General features: G+C 40.3%; 1 protein-coding gene across 1 annotated transcript in view; it reads right to left on the reverse strand.

The window, feature by feature from the left end:
• Positions 1-515: 515 nt before the first annotated feature.
• The window catches only part of GCLC (glutamate-cysteine ligase catalytic subunit), a 47,739-nt gene continuing 27,388 nt past the window's right edge, over positions 516-20,866 (reverse strand). Inside the window, exons 4-16 of the mRNA XM_050789260.1 lie at positions 19,583-19,696; positions 17,943-18,001; positions 17,708-17,841; positions 12,633-12,707; positions 12,044-12,160; positions 10,612-10,750; positions 10,047-10,159; positions 8,937-9,029; positions 8,526-8,630; positions 3,579-3,660; positions 3,394-3,497; positions 3,192-3,312; positions 516-2,145 (exon numbers count right to left, since the gene is read on the reverse strand). Of these exons, the coding sequence (XP_050645217.1) occupies positions 1,934-2,145; positions 3,192-3,312; positions 3,394-3,497; positions 3,579-3,660; positions 8,526-8,630; positions 8,937-9,029; positions 10,047-10,159; positions 10,612-10,750; positions 12,044-12,160; positions 12,633-12,707; positions 17,708-17,841; positions 17,943-18,001; positions 19,583-19,696 (1,468 nt within the window). The 3' untranslated portion in view covers positions 516-1,933. The remainder of the gene's footprint in view (positions 2,146-3,191; positions 3,313-3,393; positions 3,498-3,578; positions 3,661-8,525; positions 8,631-8,936; positions 9,030-10,046; positions 10,160-10,611; positions 10,751-12,043; positions 12,161-12,632; positions 12,708-17,707; positions 17,842-17,942; positions 18,002-19,582; positions 19,697-20,866) is intronic.

Here is a 20,866-nt window from a genome sequence, read left to right on the forward strand (position 1 = left end):
TGATAAGCACTGCCCTAGGAATATTCAAATAAAGAAATTAGAGCTCTGAGAAAAGTGTGTTGCTCTGATGAACATTATTTCATGAACCGTGTGTGTGGGGGGCTGAATACTGATCCAAAGACAGGAGTCGAAGACAGCTCTCTGCAGGACTTGCTGACTCACAGTCTAAGTATCTCCTGCTTAGATTGCGGTGTGCACACAGCACCCAGGTTACTCAACATTCATTCACCATGTCCCCACTGACCCAGCACAACAGCAGTTGGGAGTGGAAAAAAAAAAAAAAATCTTCCAGTGGTCCAGCAGTCAATTCAGTCACACTTCAAGTTCTGTCTCCCCACAGGGGTTGATAGCTGCCAGCGGAGATAAGGCATCTGTTTGTCTTCATCACTATGCTTCTTTCTAGAAACGTCTGAGGTTGCAATGATGAAAAAATAATTTCACGGTATTTGGGTTAATTACAAAAACCAAACTCTACAACTATTTGTTGAGCTGTGGAACTCACACACATTCAAAGGTTTCTGAATGAATGCTAATTCCATTCTTTTATTTCCTCATACCACAAACATTTTAATTTATCTGCCTTTTTACAACCTGATTTACACAAGCAAATTGCAAACGAAAACCAGGCATTCTTTAATCATCCAAAGTGCGTGTATAAAATATAGAACAAACCCTAGTATTTAAACATAAACAGGGGTAGCTGAAGCAGCTTTATTGCAATCTCTTCAAGTTAGCATATTACAGTTTAAATATTTATGCCTGTAAAGGTCTGCATAATCTACAATACAGAGTTATTTTAGAAGCAGTTAAGACTTAACTAATTGGAAAAAACCAACAAAACGTCAACGCAAAGCTGTAACAATTATCTGAAACTTATTTACAATTAAACATTTAGGGTCCTGATTTACAGAACTCAGTGCCTTTCATGATTTATTGATGAGTTTTAGAGAGAAAGTAAGCAGTATGTAGAATATTCCCCAGGTAAAATCTGGAGTGAATGGCTTTTAGAGCAGTCTATCAATATGCTTAACTAACAACTAAAGAGTAACAAAACTGTATACAGCAGCAATCAGAATAACAGGCCACAACAGAAGAACTAATGCCATTTTTGACAGTATCCTTGGTATGTATAGGAAGAAAAATGATTGCCATCCCCCACCCCCGCTGCCAACTTTTTTAATTAAAAAAATAAATTGTCCTTAATAATCACTACATGTGAATTCTGGGTAATAATCTCCTTTCTTCCCACAGAGTTGTGTTTAAACTTAATTCCTGCATCAGCAAATTTAAACAAAGAAAAGTTCCTTTGATAACAGCCATCAGAGTTCAATGGGTATTTATTCAGAGGGGAAAGCTTGGGGCAAGGTGACCAAGTGGTTAACTATTCCAATTGCAAAAGAGACATCATAGATAAGGTGCTAGAAACCCAAGATTACCCTTGAAGCACTTCAGTGGATTCAAGTGATTTAATGTACACAACAAAGGAAATGACAAAGGAAAATTAATGAAAGTGTTTTTAAAGAGAAAAATTTCAACAAATCAGGTCCCAGGTAGTCTTTAAAAGAACAAAAATTTACAGTAAACATTTTAACTCTGGAATGCAAGTATTGTACAATTACCAGTACATTACATTTACAAAACTGCTTAGACAGTAGTTGCTCCAGAGTAAGAATTTTAAAATATACAAGCCAGTTTACGATGACTTTAGATATGTTATTAAAATACATTGTTAATCAAAAATACTTTACTATGTACATGTACACTGTATAAACTCTAGATTTGCCTACCAAAGAAAGCCTTAATCAATTTCTGGTTCACTGGCCCAGTACAATTCTATCATTTGGTCTTCGTATCATACACATGGGCTGAGAGGCATGGTACTGCCGTCAGTTCGTCAATAAAACAGTAACGCATTTTTCTTTCTGTAGAACGTCTAGTTGGATGAGTCAGTTTTACTTCCACCATATTTTACTTTCCTAAATGCTGATCCAAGTAACTCTGGGCATTCACATAATTCATTTGCAATTTGGTTACACTTCAAAATAAGGCTATAATTCATTTCATCAGTTATGACACTGTCTTGCTTGTAGTCAGGATGGTTTGCGATAAACTCCCTCATCCATCTGGCAACTGTCATTAGTTCTCCTGTGGGGCGGGGAAGCGAAAAAAAAATTAAAACCACAGAAGTTTTTTTTTAATAAGTTGATATTTAGTGGTCGGCATAAACGCAATTCTGGAGAGAAATCACTGTGTCCTTTTAGTGTAGCCGCATGGCAGGGGGTGGGAACATCTTTCATAGCGTTTGAAGAAGTCCTCCAGGGCAGGAATTCTAGGTTGTGGGCAGGCAATGAGAACACATACATCCAGGTTCTATGGTACCTGTTAGAGGCCACCCATATGCCGACACTGCTAGCTCTTAAAGGACAGGAGCCAGCACATGTGTATAAGAGCATGTGTCCTCCCGTTTGGCCAGAGGGCTAGGACTACAAATGCTGAGACTGCCTCAGAGGACTGTAGGGTCCCTTGAGCCATCTTTGATCAAAGAGGTAGAGAGAATAAAGAACAGTAAGTAGAGTGAATGAAGAGGGAAATTGGCAGTATACCATTTGAGGGGTGAGGTGGGGTTCTACGGCTATCCTTTGTGACTCCAGAAAGTGTACAGAAGCCTCAAGTTAAATACAGATGCCATTACCATTATTGCTGTCGCTTTATTAATAGCTGACAGCTCCCTTGTGCCAAATACTGTGTTAGGCACTGTAAATGTAACCTTAAAGCTAATAAAGAAAGGGGATTCTCAGGAGCCTCATTGTATGTACAAATGCAGGCTGAAGAACAGTTCAGCTTATTTAACTTACAGAGTTCCTTAGTCCTATAAAAGAGCCCATGACGAGGTACAATCAACACAGTTGGACGTAAATGGTAAGTAAACAATCCAGATGCCATTTCATCATCTGAGATGCCAGTGATTTGAAGATGCACCCCTATTTTCTGAACTGATAAGAAAAAAAGCACTGCTAATCTAAATTATGTGTCAAAGATTAAAAGGTGAATACAATTGCAGAGATACGAAAATGTGAAACAGTGTGCATGAATTAAATACGGCATTATTTTAAAAGACTTGAAGAAATTGAACATTCTAAGATTGTACCGTTCTGTCTACATTACGAGATTAAGAAAAACAGGTATCATACCAGATGCTCTCTTCTTAATTAGCTTTAGGTAGTTCAGAATACTACATCTAGTGTCCACATCTACTTCCATGTTTTCAAGGTAAGAGTTCAGAATTGGGATCAGTCCAGGAAACACGCCTTCCTACAAGAAGCAGGACACGTTATGAACTCCCTGCTGGCGGATGTGCACAGTGAGGCATACGGTACAGGGCCACCCTCCTACCTTCCCATTGATGATGGTGTCTATGCTCATGAGGGTGTACTCCTCTGCAGCAAGCTCTGTGCTGTTCTGGGCCTTGCCACAACCATCCACCACTGCGTTGCCACCTGCCGGAGAAGAGCGTCAGGGGAGCTTTAGCAGCTTGTTGCAGCCTAAGCTGACGTTAGAAATCTAAGATAATGTAATACCTTTGCAAATATCTTTCCTGAAATAAAACATTCCCTGCAAGACAGCATCTCGTTTCTGTGCTGCCTTCATGTTCTCATCAACCTAAGGGAGAAAAAGAATCACGACTAAGTCACAATATTCTTGATCGGACGTACAGGTTGCAGCGCCTTCCTCACTTCTGCAATGAGGACTCACTCCCTTAGGGATTCTACGTTCTGCTCAAATGCTTCCCAGTGGGAGGAACAGGCTTTTTATTTATGTGAGGACTGTGTCACTCAATCATGGATTGGTATGTGATTTTTTTTAACTAATCAGGGAATTTTAAGAGACACGTAAAACCCAAAACTTATATTCACGTGGAATGTCTGTATTTGAAAGCACCTCTGTGACTGAGGCTTGCAATAGACATACAGTGTTGGGAGGGCAGGTGGCTGGTTCCATTTACATAGCAGTGTCTCACCAGGAGTCGCAGGGTAATGAAGGCAGAAGGCAGGACTAGAACCCAGTTCTTCTTCTTCTGTTTTTTTGAGACGGAGTCTCGCTCTGTTGCCCAGGCTGGAGTGCAGTGGTGCGATCTCAGCTCACCCCAACCTCTGTCTCCTGGGTTCAAGTGATGCTTCGTGCCTCAGCCTCCCAAATAGCTGGGATTACAGGCCTGCGCCACCACACCTGGCTAATTTTTTTTGTATTTTTAGCAGAGACGGGGCTGGTCTCGAACTCCTGACCCTCAAGTGATCTGCACACTTCGGCCTCCCAAAGTGCTGGGATTACAGGTGTGAGCCACCGCGCCTGGCCTATAACCCAGTTCTTCTAAGTTGAATGCTCTTCCCCTGCTGCCTCGCCATTGGGGTTTTGCCTCCCCACTAGAGTGAGGAAAGGCAAAGACAGTTCATAGGTTGTCGTATCTGGAATAAGGTTACAGCCCTCCCAAGGGCAGAAGATCACTGCTTTTTGCCCACCTGGTGGCTCCAGACATGTAGACTCACTCATGAAACCGAAAACTGTTTCATTTGTGAATTCTCTACATCTCCAATGACTTTTTAAGACTCTCAAAGCAGAATTTAAAAAACTTTTTAGTAGTAATCCCTTATTTTCTATAATGAAATCTTATGTGGGACCTCAGTGTATACAATAGTGACCAGTTAGGCTGATGTGGGACAGATGGTACATAAACTCTCTTGATTACCAAATCTCCTCCCACATTCATTATGTGGGAAGTGCGATTGTTAACGGTTTCATTTTTGAAGAGACACACAGGACCTTCTGAACAATCTAGATACTCTAGGAGCACACTCAAATAAATAGTATAAATTCCACCATGGCTGTGAACATCTGCTTTCATTACTAGTATTTGTTTCTTTTTTCCTTAGTCTTGTAAAAAGTTGATAATGACCACTTCTAATTTCTGCTTTTATGACTTCCTTTCAAAGTATATTTTATTTTGTTCTTTAGATTCTCAACTACTTAGATTCAAAATCTTTGTTTTACGACATAATTTTTCCTCACACACCAGCTCTGCCAGCAACCTACTGTCTTTCACTTTCCTATACAACCTGTAATTCTAGTTTTGGCGAATCTAAAATCTATACATTTTTAATTTCCAATGTTAAATTTCTCCAGAATCTCTCTTTAGTTTTAGTGGGAACGCATGCTCTATTGTGTCTACTTTTGAGAAGTGAAGATTTTCTTTATTTTTTGTAAACCTTACTCATGGCATCTGAAAAAAGATGTGGTATGAGATATGTAATACAGGCCATACAACCAAGCTTATTAACCGTGCCATTTAACTCCCCCATGGCCCTTCCCATCCTTTGATTATATGACCTGTCAGTTACTAAGTAACAGGCAAGGTACTCTGCTAAGTGGTTTACCTCATTAATCTCACATGGGCTTACAACAGCCTACTTATCCCCCTCTGGGATACATGTGGGAAACTGAGGCACTGAGAATAAGTAACTTGTCCAGGTTAAAAGCCTCCTAAGTAGTACCAGGGATTTATGCATTTAGTTCTCACATCAAAGCCACATATTACCCATCACACTAAATTCTTTTCATGTTACATTTCATGGTACAAAAAGGACCACAGCTTTCACATCTTCTTGGAAGAATATATAAAACTACTTTCTCTATCCCATTTAATAATTTCTACCTCACATTTTGCCTGATATCGCTTTGCCATTCCTGCTATCATTCCAAAAGGTCACTATGCAGTTCTTCCCAGCATCTGTCCTTGTTCTAGGTATATCTTGTGCAAACTGTGTTGTTGCTATTTTATATTATCTGTTTTAGCTGTTTAATAGGATAGAGTTTAGTCTATTCAAATTTGTTTTCATTTTATTTTCACCATTTTATGTTCTGTGGGCTATTGTTTCTTCACTCCCCTGGCCCCACACCCAATTTTGTGGCACTGAAATGTATTCCTGGTTCATTTTACCACCCTTTTAGCCAGCAAGTTTAGGAGTAATAAATCCTGTTTCTATACTATTAATAGTTTTCCTTACTTTTAAAGAGGTAGTTTTGAAATTATAACTCTCTAAGTGTCAAGCACTAATGAGTATCTGCCATTCATCTCCTTCCATATCCCCTTACTAGGTGCCATGGTTTGAATGTTTGTGTTCCCTCAAATTCATACGCTGATGCCTAATGCCCATTGTGACAGTATTAGAAGGTAGGGCCTTTGGGGGGCGATTGGGAGGACCTCCTTTGGGATGTCATGAAGGCTCTACCCTCATAAATGGGAGTAGTGCTCTCATAACAGAGACACCTGAAGAGCTTGTTAGCCCCTTCCACCATGTAAGAACACAGCAAGAAGGCACCATGTATGAACCAGAGGGCAGAAGCTCTCACCAGACACTGACACTGCCGGTGACTTGACCGTGGACTTCCCAGCCTCCAGAATTGTGAGCAATACATTCCCGTTGTTTATAAACCACCCAGTGTAAGGTATTTTTGTTACAGCAGCCCAAACAAACTAAGACACTAGATAAGACTTCTGGCATACTTTTAGCCCTAACTTGATCCATTCAGTTTTGTTAGAATCACCTGAAATTTAAAGAATAATTTGGATGAGAAGATAATTCTGTGGTTGTTAATTCTTTACCTCTCGAGATTCTGAAAACTTCTTTCCATCCAGCATTTAATGTTGCAAATGAGAAGTAGTATCAGTTGATTTTTTTCCCCCTTGGCAGGTCTCCTCATTTTTCCTCTTGTCCAGACAGTTAATTTTCTCTTTGAAATTAATAAATGCCTACATTTGAGTTAAGTATTTGTCTCATCCTTAAGGGAGACTTATTAAGGAAAAATTCTATTATTTCCTTGATTATTGTATTTTATATCTTTTCTATATAAACTATTCTCCTCTTCTAAATTATTACATAAACATTGAATTTTCTAGAGTTTTCCAGGCTTCAGGTTTTCCATAATTTCCATTTCTTCACCATCCTGCTGGGATTAATCTTAATTTGGTCTTCTAAGTCACTACCTTGGATATTCAACAACATCTGCTCTACTGGTGAGAATACTCACCATTAAATAAGCACCATCTATAATGCTTGTTTTATGGATGTGACTGAACCTCTATAGAACTTGTCTGAGGCCACTAATTAGAATTCCTTTAAGAACACTTTCCAAAGCTGAGCATGGTGGTTTGTGTCTGTAATTCCAGCTACCTGGAAGGCTTGGCAGCAGGAGGATCATTTCAGCCCAGGAGTTCGAGACCAGCCTCAGCAACATAGTGAGACCCTGTCTCTAAAAAAGGTTTAAAAATTAAAAATAATAATAATAATTCTTTCCAGTTTCTTATCTTTTTTTTTTCAAGAGATGGGATCTGGCAATGTTGTCAGGGCTGCACTGGAATTCCTGGATTCAAGCAATCCTCCTGCCTCAGCCTCCTGAGGAGCAGAGATTATAGGTGTGTGCTGGGCCCAGCTTACTTCCTTGAAGTAACTAAGTTTCACTGAACAGAGTATACCCTTGCAGGACCAGTTGGGCCCTTCTCTTTAAGGCTGTTAATTGTTCTCAATTTTCTGTTGCCTTCCGGGCATCTATTCTTATTTATAAGCAAAGGCTTAGACCGGTAGCTTACATGCAACCTCTCTTAGATGGATTTGGTCTCCCCAGTAGGTAGGCATGAGGGCAATGTGGGCCCACAGAGTTCTATGATCTTTGGTCTGGGTGTGAGGAGCAGGCATGGGCTGACAGCCTGACTTCCTTCAGGGGGTGTGGGGATGGGCACAGTCTGGCAAACCGCTCATGGAGGAAGGAGATGCCCCAGGGGCAGATGCTGGAGCTAAGCAGTTTCATTCCTGCTTCCATGTTTGCTGTGACAGGGCTGCCCTACTTCTCCATTCTCTGGCCCTAAAACCCTCAACCAGGAACTCCTGCAGCAGGGCCCTCTCTGTTTAGCAGTTTTTTCCAGCCACTCTCTGCCAAGAGGAACCCTGGCCCAGAAACTAAAGACCTTCACCTCCTCAGCTACTGCCCCACCACCCACAGCTCTGCTCCCTCATCACCTGGAGTTGTTCTGCTGGCAAACTGCTCCCAGAAAGCGTGGTTTTTGGTCTTTTGGGGGGCTGATGAACTCCAATTTGTTTTTCTGACAGTCCAACCCCATCCAGATTCTTCAGAAACATCTCAAGTTCAGTTCTACTGAGGATACTTTTCCCGGCATTCCAGCATTTACACTTTCCCTCCCCATCCTAATTTTAACATTGTAATCAACCTGGGATTTTGTGGTGGATGAAATCAATGTGTGGGACTACTTCTAGCCATCAATCACCTTGAATGGAAAGCGTCTAGAAATTAAGCTTAGGTTTAAAAGAAAATAAAGAATAGGGCTGATGGAGAAACATTTTATTGCAAAGGGTAAACAATTCCAAATGAAATCAGGTTGTAAAAAAATAGCATATATAAATAAATATATCGACAGATAGATCTATACCCATCACCATAAAGAAACATATCCTTACCTTTGACAGTGGAATGAGAAAATCCAATTTGTACGAAAGGATCACTCTGGTGAGCAGTACCACGAACACCACATAGGCAGAGTTCTCAAAGTCTGTTAATTGTACCTAGACAAGCAGAAGCTCAGAGAAGTTACAAACCAACTACACAAACGTGCTCTTCCCTGACCCAGGCCCCTCCTTCGATCATGTCATTCCCAAGCCATCTCCTAATTCCCCATCTGGGTCTGGAAGCCCTTTGCCCACATCTGTTCTCAGAAATCAACCCTCTATAACTTGGACTGACTTGTTACCATGCACATACTTAATTTTTATTTTATATTTAAGAGCCTTCTGACAGCAGCATCAGAAGGGTGATGAACAGCTGGCGAAAGAGTACTTTTGAGTCAGTTCTTGCTGATGCGTGTGTCTTACCTCCATGGGTCGAAATTCTACTCTCCATCCGATGTCTGAGTTTGGAGGAGGGGGCTTAAATCTCATTGTCTGCCAATTTGTGGACTGAATATTCTATGATACAAAAGCAGAGAAGAAAACCAACTTTTCATACATCTGGGAAAATATTAAGATGATCTGATATTTAATTAGGAAAGAAGACTGCTTACTGTCCATACCAAATTTCTTCAACTGACAAAGACAAAAAGGTATAATTTAAGATTTTCTTGGAGTGTGCTCTTTCAGGAAAACAAAACAGCAAGTGTTTGCCAAAAGCTAGAGGCCCTATCCCTGCAAGCTTAATCCCACCCAGCTCCTACTCCCTACCTCCCACCTAGGGGGCAGCAGCTGAAGAGCCACGGGGCCCCCACCTTCATCCCTGAGTTTTAGGAGCCAGCCTGCCGTTCCAGGTGACACTGGACACTTTCATCTGAGAACCCTGTCACATAACAGTTGTTTCCTTTCTTCCTCCTCTCCTGGGAATGCTGCTGCTTCAATGACCCCAGAGCCTAAGAAGGGTAGCTGTTTCTCAAGACGCTGAGAGAGAGTTCTTTCTTGGCCCTAACCATCTTGGGATCTGATGGCAAGACTGGAAGGATTTATATCTTTTGTGAGTTTGGTGGGGGAAAGAAAGGGGATATAGGTGGTATTTCAAAAGGTATATATGTCAATGTCTACATATAACATGACACAGAAATAAGCCTATGAGAAGCCTATCTACAAAAAAAAAAAAAAAAAAAAGGTGGTAGGTCTGAAGCACTGAAATAACTGATCAGGTTATTTTTTGTGCAGTGTATGAATTTTTCACCACTAGGCAAATAAGAAAATACTGAACAACAACAAAACAATATAATCAGTGAGATAAACAGTAAGAATCGTAAAATAAGAGTACTTGAAACCAATTTTTCATTTGTTCAAGTTCTTTTCTGCACTGGGTAAATGAAAGTCTCACGAAATTTCTTTTGTATTCTTCACAGGTACAGAAAACTGCCTCCCCATGTTGGTTTGTGAAGTGAAATGCATATAAAACAGAGGATTCCAGACTCTCAGAAGTCAATAAATAAATAAATAAAAATAAAACTGAGGAGATACCTCAAAATGGTCAGACTCATTAGCATCATCCAGGTGTATTTTCTCTTCAAAAAGTGTCAGTGGGTCTCTAATAAAGAGATGAGCAACATGCTGGGCCAGGAGATGATCAATGCCTGCAAAGAGATCATATGGGAACTCACTGCAAAGCAGGAGATACCCCTTCCTCTTAGTCCAGAAAGACGACAGGATAGCTCAGGAAGTTTAAAGAAAGGGTATCTAGAAGCTTGAAATAGCTGGTTTGATTAGTATCCTCACCTCGCCCAGTATTTTATCCTGCGGACACTGCAGAAATGTCAACGTTTTATTCACTACTTACACAATGCCTGCTGGGGCACTGGTGTGGACCTACACACAGACCTCCAAAGTAAGCTCCTTTTGCTAAAAGTCAAGAAGATCTCACAAGTATTTGGAACCTGAAACTTTAGGAACAAGCAGCCTCATAAGGAAAGTTAAAGACTTCACACTAAAAATAGAAACCAGACCAGGAATCAGCAAAAAAGTGTATAAGAGCTTTGAAGAACTAAAGGCGTACAATTAAACCCAGAAAGATGCAGTGGGAACCCACCTTCCTGCAACAGCTGTTCGTAGATCTCTTTATCTATCGTCAAGTCGATGTCATTATATTTCTCACCACACTTAGATAAATAGCTGTCTATTGAGTCATATCGGGATTTACTGATCCTATAGTTATTGTTCTTCAATGGCTAAAGATTAAAAATATATATAAATGAATATGCTATATAAAATGAGTTGAAAATAATATATTTTTATGTATGATAATTATATAAAAACCTCAACATAAGATACAGAAAAAAAGTTAGAGAGCCCTGAAAAGTATTATTAAGGAAAATTATATTTTTTAAAATCTGAAGGTAATTTAAATACCCTTTTTTTCTGGTATGATTTAAATATATTTCTTTCTTTTTTTTTTTTTTTTTTTTTTTTTTTGAGACGGAGTCTTGCTCTGTCGCCCAGGCTGGAGTGCAGTGGCGCGATCTCGGCTCACTGCAAGCTCCGCCTCCCGGGTTCACGCCATTCTCCTGCCTCAGCCTCCCGAGTAGCTGGGACTACAGGCGCCCACAACCGCGCCCGGCTAATTTTTTTTGTATTTTTAGTAGAGACGGGGTTTCACCGTGGTCTCGATCTCCTGACCTTGTGATCCGCCCGCCTCGGCCTCCCAAAGTGCTGGGATTACAGGCGTGAGCCACCGCGCCCGGCATATACTTCTTTCTTTTACAAGCAGATCACTTTCATTCTTATTAAGCTAGGGAAAATAAATGCTAAGGTTAAAAGCAAATAAATAAATAAATCTATAATGTAAGATAAACCTATCAAAATAATTTATCCTTTAAAGTTTATTTCTACTTAGAAAGCATGTTCAACAATTTATGAACAATTACATGAAGACCAGAGCAGCAGTAGTATAGCCCTGGTTAAGAATATCAAAAACACTTATGAGGGCTCCTTTAAAAACACCCCTGGTTCAGGTCCCATCCTAGAGATTCTTATTTAGTAGGTCTAGGATAGGGTCTCGGTGTCTACTTTTAAAGATTTCCATGGGTGGTTCTGATGCACAACCCTTGCTGGAGAGATGCAAGGGTTACTTTACAGTTCAACATGCAAACAAGAGGTGCCATCTCACCCTTATTAGTCAATGCCTAACCTTTTACATGAAAAAAGAATCTCTGACACAAATTATACTTTCCACGGCAGAAAGAACCATATACAAAACACTCATGTGGCACCAAAAAGCCTTTTGCTAAAAACAGCCATCAGCACTTCCAAAATATAGAAAAATGGCACTACTAATTTTAAATGAAGCTAAAACAAATACAGACATCAACATATGACAGAAATTAACTCCCCACCTAGACCAAATCTTTTTCCTCACTTTAGATAAAAATTTCAGGGAGACATCCTAAAATTGCAAGTAGTTACAAAAGATCCATTTTTACCTGCTTGATTTAAAAGGGCTATTAAGGAACAATAATTCCCACCTCCAGTCCTCTCTCCTCCCGAGTTCTATCATCTACAGATGCAGAAATCACTCCCCAGCGACAATCGATGTCTGACACATAGCCTCGGTAAAAGGGAGATGCAGCACTCAAAGCCATCTAAAAACAAACAAAAGTCAGGTCCTGCAAATTCAAAATGTCACTTACATGCTAAAAAAAGCTCCATGCAGTTATATTTCTGATAAAAAATAATCAGTTTGTGCAACCCATACAGAGCTCCACCACACGTACCTGTGCCTATCTTACAGTGAAATATACCAAGAAGAATCCAGTTCCTTGGGTTTGATTCACTTAAATCATCCTCTCTCTAATGTGAGGACATGAAGTATGGGAGAGGGAAAATGTCCACATTCAAACTTGACGTTTAACAAATCAATGTTGTACTAGCAATAGTAAACTTCTACAGTGTAGACTCTCAGTTCATTATACCTAAACCTGCATACTACTTATATTAGTCCATCTCTGACTGAGGTCTTAACTGGACTTAAATAGCACACCATTAGTAAATCCTGCATATGTTATCTTATTTCCTACGAAGTAGTATTTAAAATAAGAGGTAATTTATACTTACGACAATTGGACAGATAGTAGCCAACTGATCATAAAGGTATCTGGCCTCAGATATACTGCAGGCTTGGAATGTCACCTGTTTAAGAATTGCAAAGTTATTAACACCAAGGAATCATTAGCATGCTCCCCAAGCAGTGAAATCAGATAAGGAAGGTGCTGGGGAGAGACGGGCAAGTTAACAATGCTTCATGAATGGCAACATTTAATGCAAGAGTTTTGTTTAAAAGTTGTCTTAGGTGAATTTAACTAGAAAATGGTATTTAATTATGTTCCATTGCCTATAGGCAACTAATATAAATAACCAAGGTCCTAAGTGAAATAAGATTAAGTAGTCAAAAAAGAAAAATAAGACACAGACATACAATGACCTTTAGCAAAGCATTTTCTCTTCTACTGGCTTGTTGCCTTCCTATCCCTTCAGTTAGTGAGGGATGCAAAAGGTATTTGGACCTGTTAACTATTGTTTCCTTTCCCTTCCTTTTGCTTTCCTTCCCTTCCCTTTTCTTTTCTTTCTTTCCTTTTTTTTTTTTGAGATGGAGTCTCACTCTGTCGCCTAGGCTGGAGTGCAGTGGCGTGATCTCAGCTCACTGCAAGCTCTGCCTTCTGCGTTCACGCCATTCTTCCACCTCAGCCTCCCGAGTAGCTGGGGCTACATGTGCCCACCACCATGCCCGGCTAATTTTGTTTTTGTATTTTTAGTAGAGACGGGATGTCAACGTGTTAGCCAGGTTGGTCTCGATCTCCTGACCTCGTGATCCGCTCGCCTCGGCCTCCCAAAGTGCTGGCATTACAGGCGTGAGCCACCGCACCTGGCCAACTATTGTTTTCAAACTTCACTGGTGGCAGTATGGTGAAGAGCTTGGAAGGGGGCAAGACTAGAAAGACTGGGAAGCAGTTAAAATACTGCATCTGTCAAGGAAAAGGCTGAGGAAGGATGTGGGGGAGAGTGATACTAAAGTCAAAGTAGCAGGCACTGGTGACCAAGGGGAGACCAAGAGTGGGGGATGGCTTAGGTTTTGGCTTGGGTGTTCAGAGGTTAGAGATAAAGAGGTGTCATGACGTGATGGACTTATGAGGCCAAGAGAACAGACAGAAAAAGAGGTCCTCTAAGTGGCTAGGTCTCCAGGGCTGGTGCTCAGAAGAAAAATCTGAGTTGTAGAAATACCTGGGGAGTAGGCTCAGACAATGTCCTGAAGATGGGGAGATCACCCAGGAAGCCTGCACAAGGAGGGTAGGTAGGACACTTAAGAGTCAGGCAGAGAGAAAGATCATACAACTTGGTGAGCATAAATTCTTTGTTACCCAACAGAAACCAAAACCAAAAACAAAAGACCTGCTTTTTTTCCAAGAGGGTAGAAGGGACAAGGAACACAAATGTGTTTGTGTTAGCACATTAGTCATAACTGCAAGTTGGCAACAGTTTTAATCTCCTCTGTTGTTGTTATTCAATAACGACAGTTTGAATTTCGTGTTATTCAATAATGACAGCTTGAATTTAGTGTTGGAACACGAAATAATTTGTGTTGAAGACTTGAAATACAGCAGCTAAGTGAATATTTGACTGTTACAATCTCAACTTGTTAGTTCCAATGGTCTTAGCTAGATCTCAACTTTGTTTTCCACAGCAGACGTCTACTGGAGACTCAAGTTTGCCTGCTCAATTATAATCGCATTTCATGTCAGTGTGGAGACTATATTAACTAGTCATTACTAGTTTAATAATCATTAATAATTAATTCAACACAGAGAAAAGCTGTGTCATGGGCACCAAAGAATAAGAGTTTCAAAGGTTAAAGTAGACAAAGATTGATAAGGGTTGGCAATTAGGTCACTGATAACCAAACCAAGGGGAGTTGCTGCAAAGAGGTGGGAACTTGGAAATCACTTTGCGTGTGGCATGAATTACACGAGCAGTGAGGAAATGGGAGCTGGCACGCAAAGTCTTTATGCACTTATTTGCTGAAGTGGAAGCTCCAGAAGGGCGGGGATCTTTCTTCCCATTCTCTATCCCAAGTGTGCAGGACACCTGGTTAGTGCTTAACAAATGAGAATCTTGGGAAAAAAAAAAAAAAGAGGTGCTAAAGAGGATAACATAAGGTCAAAGGTATGGTGAGAAACCTGAAAGACAGGGACCCCAAAGGCCAACTGACAAGGCATTGAGATTTAAAGAAAAACAAAAAACAAAAAACTACATGTTTCCCAAGTATTTTGACTAAATAATTATTTTGAACATGCATCTCTTAGTTTTTTATGTCTTTTTTGTGTTACTCTTAGGTATTTTAGTGTGTGTCATTTTTGTTTTTAAAAAGATACTATGAGAAGCAGGTTTTCTTTCCAGTTTTTCAATTGGCTTCTCTCAGATGGCCTGTACACAATATATAATTTGTAGGTGAATCCTGGGAAATCCAACCCCAGAGAAGTATACAACAGTGAAGTGACTTAGTTATTTTAAATACCTTTAGTAATTAGCTTTCTTACTCTAGAGCTGATATGCAATCATCAAATTAAATAGGACATCACTGTGGATAATGGCTTTAATGGAAGGAAAAAAAGTTCTTATGCCTTAAAAAGCTATGAATACATGAGTAATTTGGGCTTCTAGTGTCCTTTTAAAGCATCATATAAAGGAGACGCACAATGCTGCCAGGAAACTGATGGGGGTGGGGCTGGGGGTGGAGGGAGGAACTAAGGAAGATATATGTTAGAAACCTAAACATCTAATCTAAACTTTATCTACAACCCAGATCTGAAGTCACATGACTTTGGGGGGGTGGGTTGGGGGGTCTCATAACCTGTCATGAACTTAGTGCTTTTTTTTTTGGAGACAAAGACTTGCTCTGTTCCCCAGGCTGGAATGCAGTGGTACAATCTTGGCTCACTGCAACCTCCGCCTCCCAGGTTCAAGCGTTTCTCATGCCTCAGACTCCTGACTAGCTGGGATTACAGGCACATGCCACCATGTCTAATTTTTGTATTTTTAGTAGACACGAGATTTTGCCATGGTGGCCAGGCTGGTCTCAAACTCCTGACCTCAAGTGATCTGCCCACCTCAGCCTCCCAAAGTGCTGGGATTACAGGCATGAGCCACCGCGCCTGGCTGTGAACTTGGTGCTTTTTAAGTGATTCCTGAAAGGCCCCAAAACAGTCAAGAATTTGAATGTGGTTAAAATGCTTTTTGTTTTATACACAAAGTCTTCCATTAGCCTTAAAAAATTACTTTAAAACTATTTTTTCTGCTTTACTGTAATAAGTAGTTTCTTTTTTTCCCCCATCTCTCTAATGATACATAATAGATGTACACAGCTTCAGGGCACACGTGATAATTTAATACATTCATATAATTTGTACAGATCAAATCAGTGTACTTGGGAAAGAAGTCGTTTTAGCGTTCCACTGAAGAGACATAAAGCAGGGATTCTGGTGGTGAATTGGCAAAATTCAATTCATGTGCCACACATGAAATGCTTTATCTGTGCTAATGATTTAAGTGGCGTAGTGAAACTGTATATGTCATTGGGAAAAAGAAAACAATCCTACACCCATGACAGAGCTTACACTGGATGGAAAACTTCTATCTACAAGCAATAAAAATATTGATCATCTACCACTAGGAAACATTTATGGGTATACATACAGTGTTTCAGTGGAAAGAAATCCCTTGGAACTATATCAGAGAAACTATGTGGTCCTTGGCAGAACACCCTGGTTTAATATTAAACCAAGAAAAGGCAATCAATACACTAACAGCACTTACACAATTCTAAAACCATGTACTGTAAGCTCTAGAACTTAATGGTTTTCTTTAGAAATACTTGTAATTAAGATAGGAAAACAGATATGCAGTTAAAAGTTGAAAAATCTCTTTTTTCGTGAAATGTGATGGTTTGTGTTTATTTGGAAGTCACATATTTTATGCTACCTATAAATGTCAAGAAAACAGAAAGAAATTATCCTCAGTCATGTTATTTAAACACATTCAGAATGGAAAAATCTGATTCTAGCATTCAATTTGGATTATACTTAGTTTTGAAAATAAACAGACCAGAGATATATGCGCAAGAAATGCGTGTACACGCGGTAGCTGTCTGAGGTGAAGGAAGGCTAGGTTCTGGGCCTCTGCATTGAGAGAAGTCAGGCTGGGGGCTCAGAAGGGTCTTAATGGGTCCAGGCTCTGCACGGCCCCGCGCCTCTAAGGACGCTGTTTTAAATCAGCTGAAGTAATCAGAACTGGATAAAATTTCCTTGGACATTAAATAACAAGCAGCCTCTCTCTTTTACTTCCATTAGTTAAGGCAATAAAATAAATATTAGCTTAGAGTCAGATCTAGAAGGGGACTTAATATCAGCCCTTCTTTCAAATGACGAAAAACCTGAGCCAAAAGATGTAAAGGGAGTTGCCCAAATACCTGAGTAGTGACAGAGCCAAAACCCAACTGCAGGCTTGCGTGTGGCCACCTGACGGGTTCCATGCTCTTCCATTCCGGTCTTAAGCGTGCTTGGACACTCACTGCCAGGGGCACCATAATTTAAACAGATCCAGGAAAATTTTTTAATGGGTAAACAGAGACAGGCTCCTGTATACTTCACTCAGGGGCAAGATAAACACAAGCTGCTAAGTTATTTACTCTTTTTATACCTCTAGACAGTTTTGCACAAATCCCTTGGATCACAAAATCACTGGAATATTTCCATCAGAGCTCATTTTCAGAGTTTAGAACAATATTTAAGCCACCTCATTAGCCTGTCACGAGATGGCAGTAAAAACTAGGCATATAAAAAGAGAAGAGCAACAATGACAGAATATATTGCATTTTAAGTTAACTGAAATTACAATTACAAAGGTACATATACTGTGTATACCTTTGTGGTGAACCACAGAGTCTGTAGAACGATTAGTCATAGACAGCTACCAATGAATTTGCTAATATAATTTCACTGTTTTTCAGAAAGGCATACCAGCTACCATTTCAACCTCAATAAAATGTGATTTTTGGAACAGGAAACATACATATATGAAGAAGCTAAAAAACAGAAATGGATGGAACACTTTGCCTCTCTGTATGTTTGAAACAATACCTGAAGACAGCAATTGCCCATTCCAAATCCCATGGCATCCATGTAAATATGATCTGGCTTAGAAGCCCTTGAAGCTTCATCATCCTCAGGAAATGTTTCTATAAATGGAGATGGTGTATTCTTGTCCTTAAATACTGTATTATAAAAATACAAAAATAAAAATGGTTTAGAATTCAGGATTAAACAACAATTCAACATGTCTCTCTCCCACCCCACCACCTCTCAGTAGACTTACTTGGTACATTGATGACAACCTTTTCTCCTCTCCTATGTCGGATGTTTCTTGTTAAGGTACTAAAACAGACAACCAAACGTCATCAATTGGTCACCTAACAGTCATCGTGTAAAAGAAGAATTTGATTACACACAAGTAAGCGGAATGAAATCATACCTCAGATTAGTTCTCTAAGACAACTCAACAAATAACGTATCTGAGTCAAGATACTATAAGGGAACTTTCTGATTAAAGGTTTTGCATTACTATCAATTCTTTGGCTCCTGCTCAAGAATGCTGTTCTGTCTCCTGCTCAACCCCTGCTCCCACGGCTCCCTTAACTTACCAAATCAATTCAGGTGTTCAAAGTCTGCCATGGTCTGCTTTCACTGTTTCCAACATGTCCCAAATTAACTCCAAAGACTTTGGTCAAACTTTAGTACCCACTTTGCCCAGGCATCTCTGGAGCCCCAATACCTTGTTCCTCCCTCCTTCAAATCTGCAGGATTAATCCTTATCCTCCAGACTCATGCTTGTTTAGTCCAGAAGCTACCAGGCACACTGTGGCCACTGAGTACTTGAAATATGGCTTGTCCTAATTAAAACACGCACGTGCTGTCAGAGTAAAATATACACCAGATTTTGAAGACGCAGTACCAAAAAAAACACGAAATTACTTGTGAATAAAGGATTACATGGTTCAAATAACATTTTTGGACATATTGGGTTAAATAAAATATAAAATTATGTTCATCTGGTTTTTACTTTAATGTGGCTATGAGAACATTTACAATTACATGTTTCTATGGGCAGTGCTGCTATAGATTCAGCCTAAATGCCACTTCTTCCATGAAGCCTGCTTTGATCCCCTCACTTTCTCCAAGAAGGATTTCTGGTGCATCTCTTGACATCTGTTATAATCTATCTCTTCTTGAGCAACTGAATTATTTTTATTTTCCTTTAAACACATGACAACATATGAAGTTAGAAACCATGTCTACAAGTATCTGTCTTCCCCAAAAGGCTCTGCACGTAGCAAACGTGCGGGCCTGTTAAAAGTAATGAGAAGTCTCCATGTTGCCACTCTGGGTCAGGAGCCTAGGCTCAGGGTGACAGATGAGCATGCATTGTGCAAAGCTAAGATCAGACTAGTGACAGCCTTAAAGCAACTTAAAACCTCAGAATTGAACGACAAACCAACAGAACTCGAAGTTAATGGAAGAGAAGAGAGTGCTTGTTATATATATCAGGTATCGTACCTATTTTATAAGTTATATAGAGTAAGATGGGCAGATCACAGATACTGACGGTTAGATAGAGGGAAAAAAATTAGAAATAACGAAAAGAAAAAAAAAATCCCAGTAGGCATTTACAGACCTAGGACTGAAAATAATCTCCTCATTAAAAGAGGTCAGTGGCTCAGCTAGTAACTTTGTGATGACTTGGAGAACTGACAAGCCTGGTGCACGCATCAACAACCAAGGAGCCTGGGGGTACTGAAGATGTGAACAGGTACACATCTGCTGTCTTCTCTGGTTACTTAGGAAGACAGCCAAAACTCAGTTAATGCTCAAAAAGGATTTCGAGACAGAAACACTATGCTCTCAGAAGTCAGGGGTCTAGCGAAGGGCATCTGCATTTCAACACAAAGCCATACTCACCTGAAGCGAGGGTGCTTGTTTATTGCTTCATCTGGAAAGAAGAGGGACTTGGAAGCTCCTCCTTCCACTGGGTTGGGTTTGACCTCGGGCAGTGTGAACCCAGGACAGCCTAATCTACAACAAATTGAAGAACTAAATAGATGGGATTTGTTTACAGGAATTAATTGTGTGCAGTCTTGCCATCACTGCACCTGCTAAAGACACCTCATTTCTAGTATCCCCTTTTCAGAGGGTTTTGTGTTTACAAAACAAATGTTGTGTAAATACTGTGCCCCTTTACAACCACCCCCACACTTCTTGCTCACAAGGATCTTCTTTTAATTCCAGCCCACTAGTAACTTTATCCAAGTCTCCACTCACCCACAATCCACACAGCATTTACTCGAGTCCTCTCCATCTCTTCATCTAATAGAAAGGACTGACAGCACAGAAGTCATTTCCCTTGGTCACATCAGCTGTCATGGGTGACAGGTGTCCCCCTACATGGCCTATGATGGGTGTCTTCCTTTTCCATCTCTAAACTCTCAGATTATCTCTGGACCCCCTGCATGGCACCACTGCCTCCCACTTCCCGGTAGGCTCTGAATCTGGAAGGAGCCTGTTTTATGCCTCTGTAGGTCACCTCATGAGTCCCTCAAGATTAGGGAGTATCTCTGCAGGTATCCCCATCTACCCCTGAGATTACCCTCTGAAGTCTGAAACCCAACCCTTTTCTCTTACTTAAGGAGCTCTACTTTCAACACAGAAAAATGAAGCTCCATATTTATTCCTAAGTGTAAAGCTCAAATTCCACATCACTTTTAGTGATGGCCCCAGTTTTTCCAAGTTAGGAATTTGAGGTCAATATATTACATGTGCTGTGAGGGAGGACAAGGACTAAGTGAAAGCCAAACAAGGGAGGAGTTTTAAATCAGTGGGAAGAAACTTTTGGCTTGAGGCTCAAGATAAGCTCATACCTTTTTTAAAAAAAATTATTTTTTTTTTCTGAGACAGGGTCTTGCTCTGTCTCCCAGGCTGGAGTGCAGTGGTGCAATCATAGCTCAGTGCAGCCTTGAACTCCTGGGCTCAAGTCATCCTCCTGCCTCAGGCTCCAGGGTAGCTGGGATTACAGGCGTGAGCCACTGTACCCAAGTTTTTTTTTTTTTTTTTTTTTTTTTTTTTTTTTTTTTTTTTTTTAGGGATGAGGTCTCACTATGTTGCCCAGAATGGTCTTGAACTCCTAGGCTCAAGTAATCCTTCTGCCTCGGCCTCCTAAAGTGCTGGGCTTACAGGCGTGAGCCACCA

The sequence above is a fragment of the Macaca thibetana genome, chromosome 4 (genome assembly GCF_024542745.1).
Source record: "Macaca thibetana thibetana isolate TM-01 chromosome 4, ASM2454274v1, whole genome shotgun sequence".
In the NCBI taxonomy this organism is placed as follows: Eukaryota; Metazoa; Chordata; class Mammalia; order Primates; family Cercopithecidae; genus Macaca; species Macaca thibetana.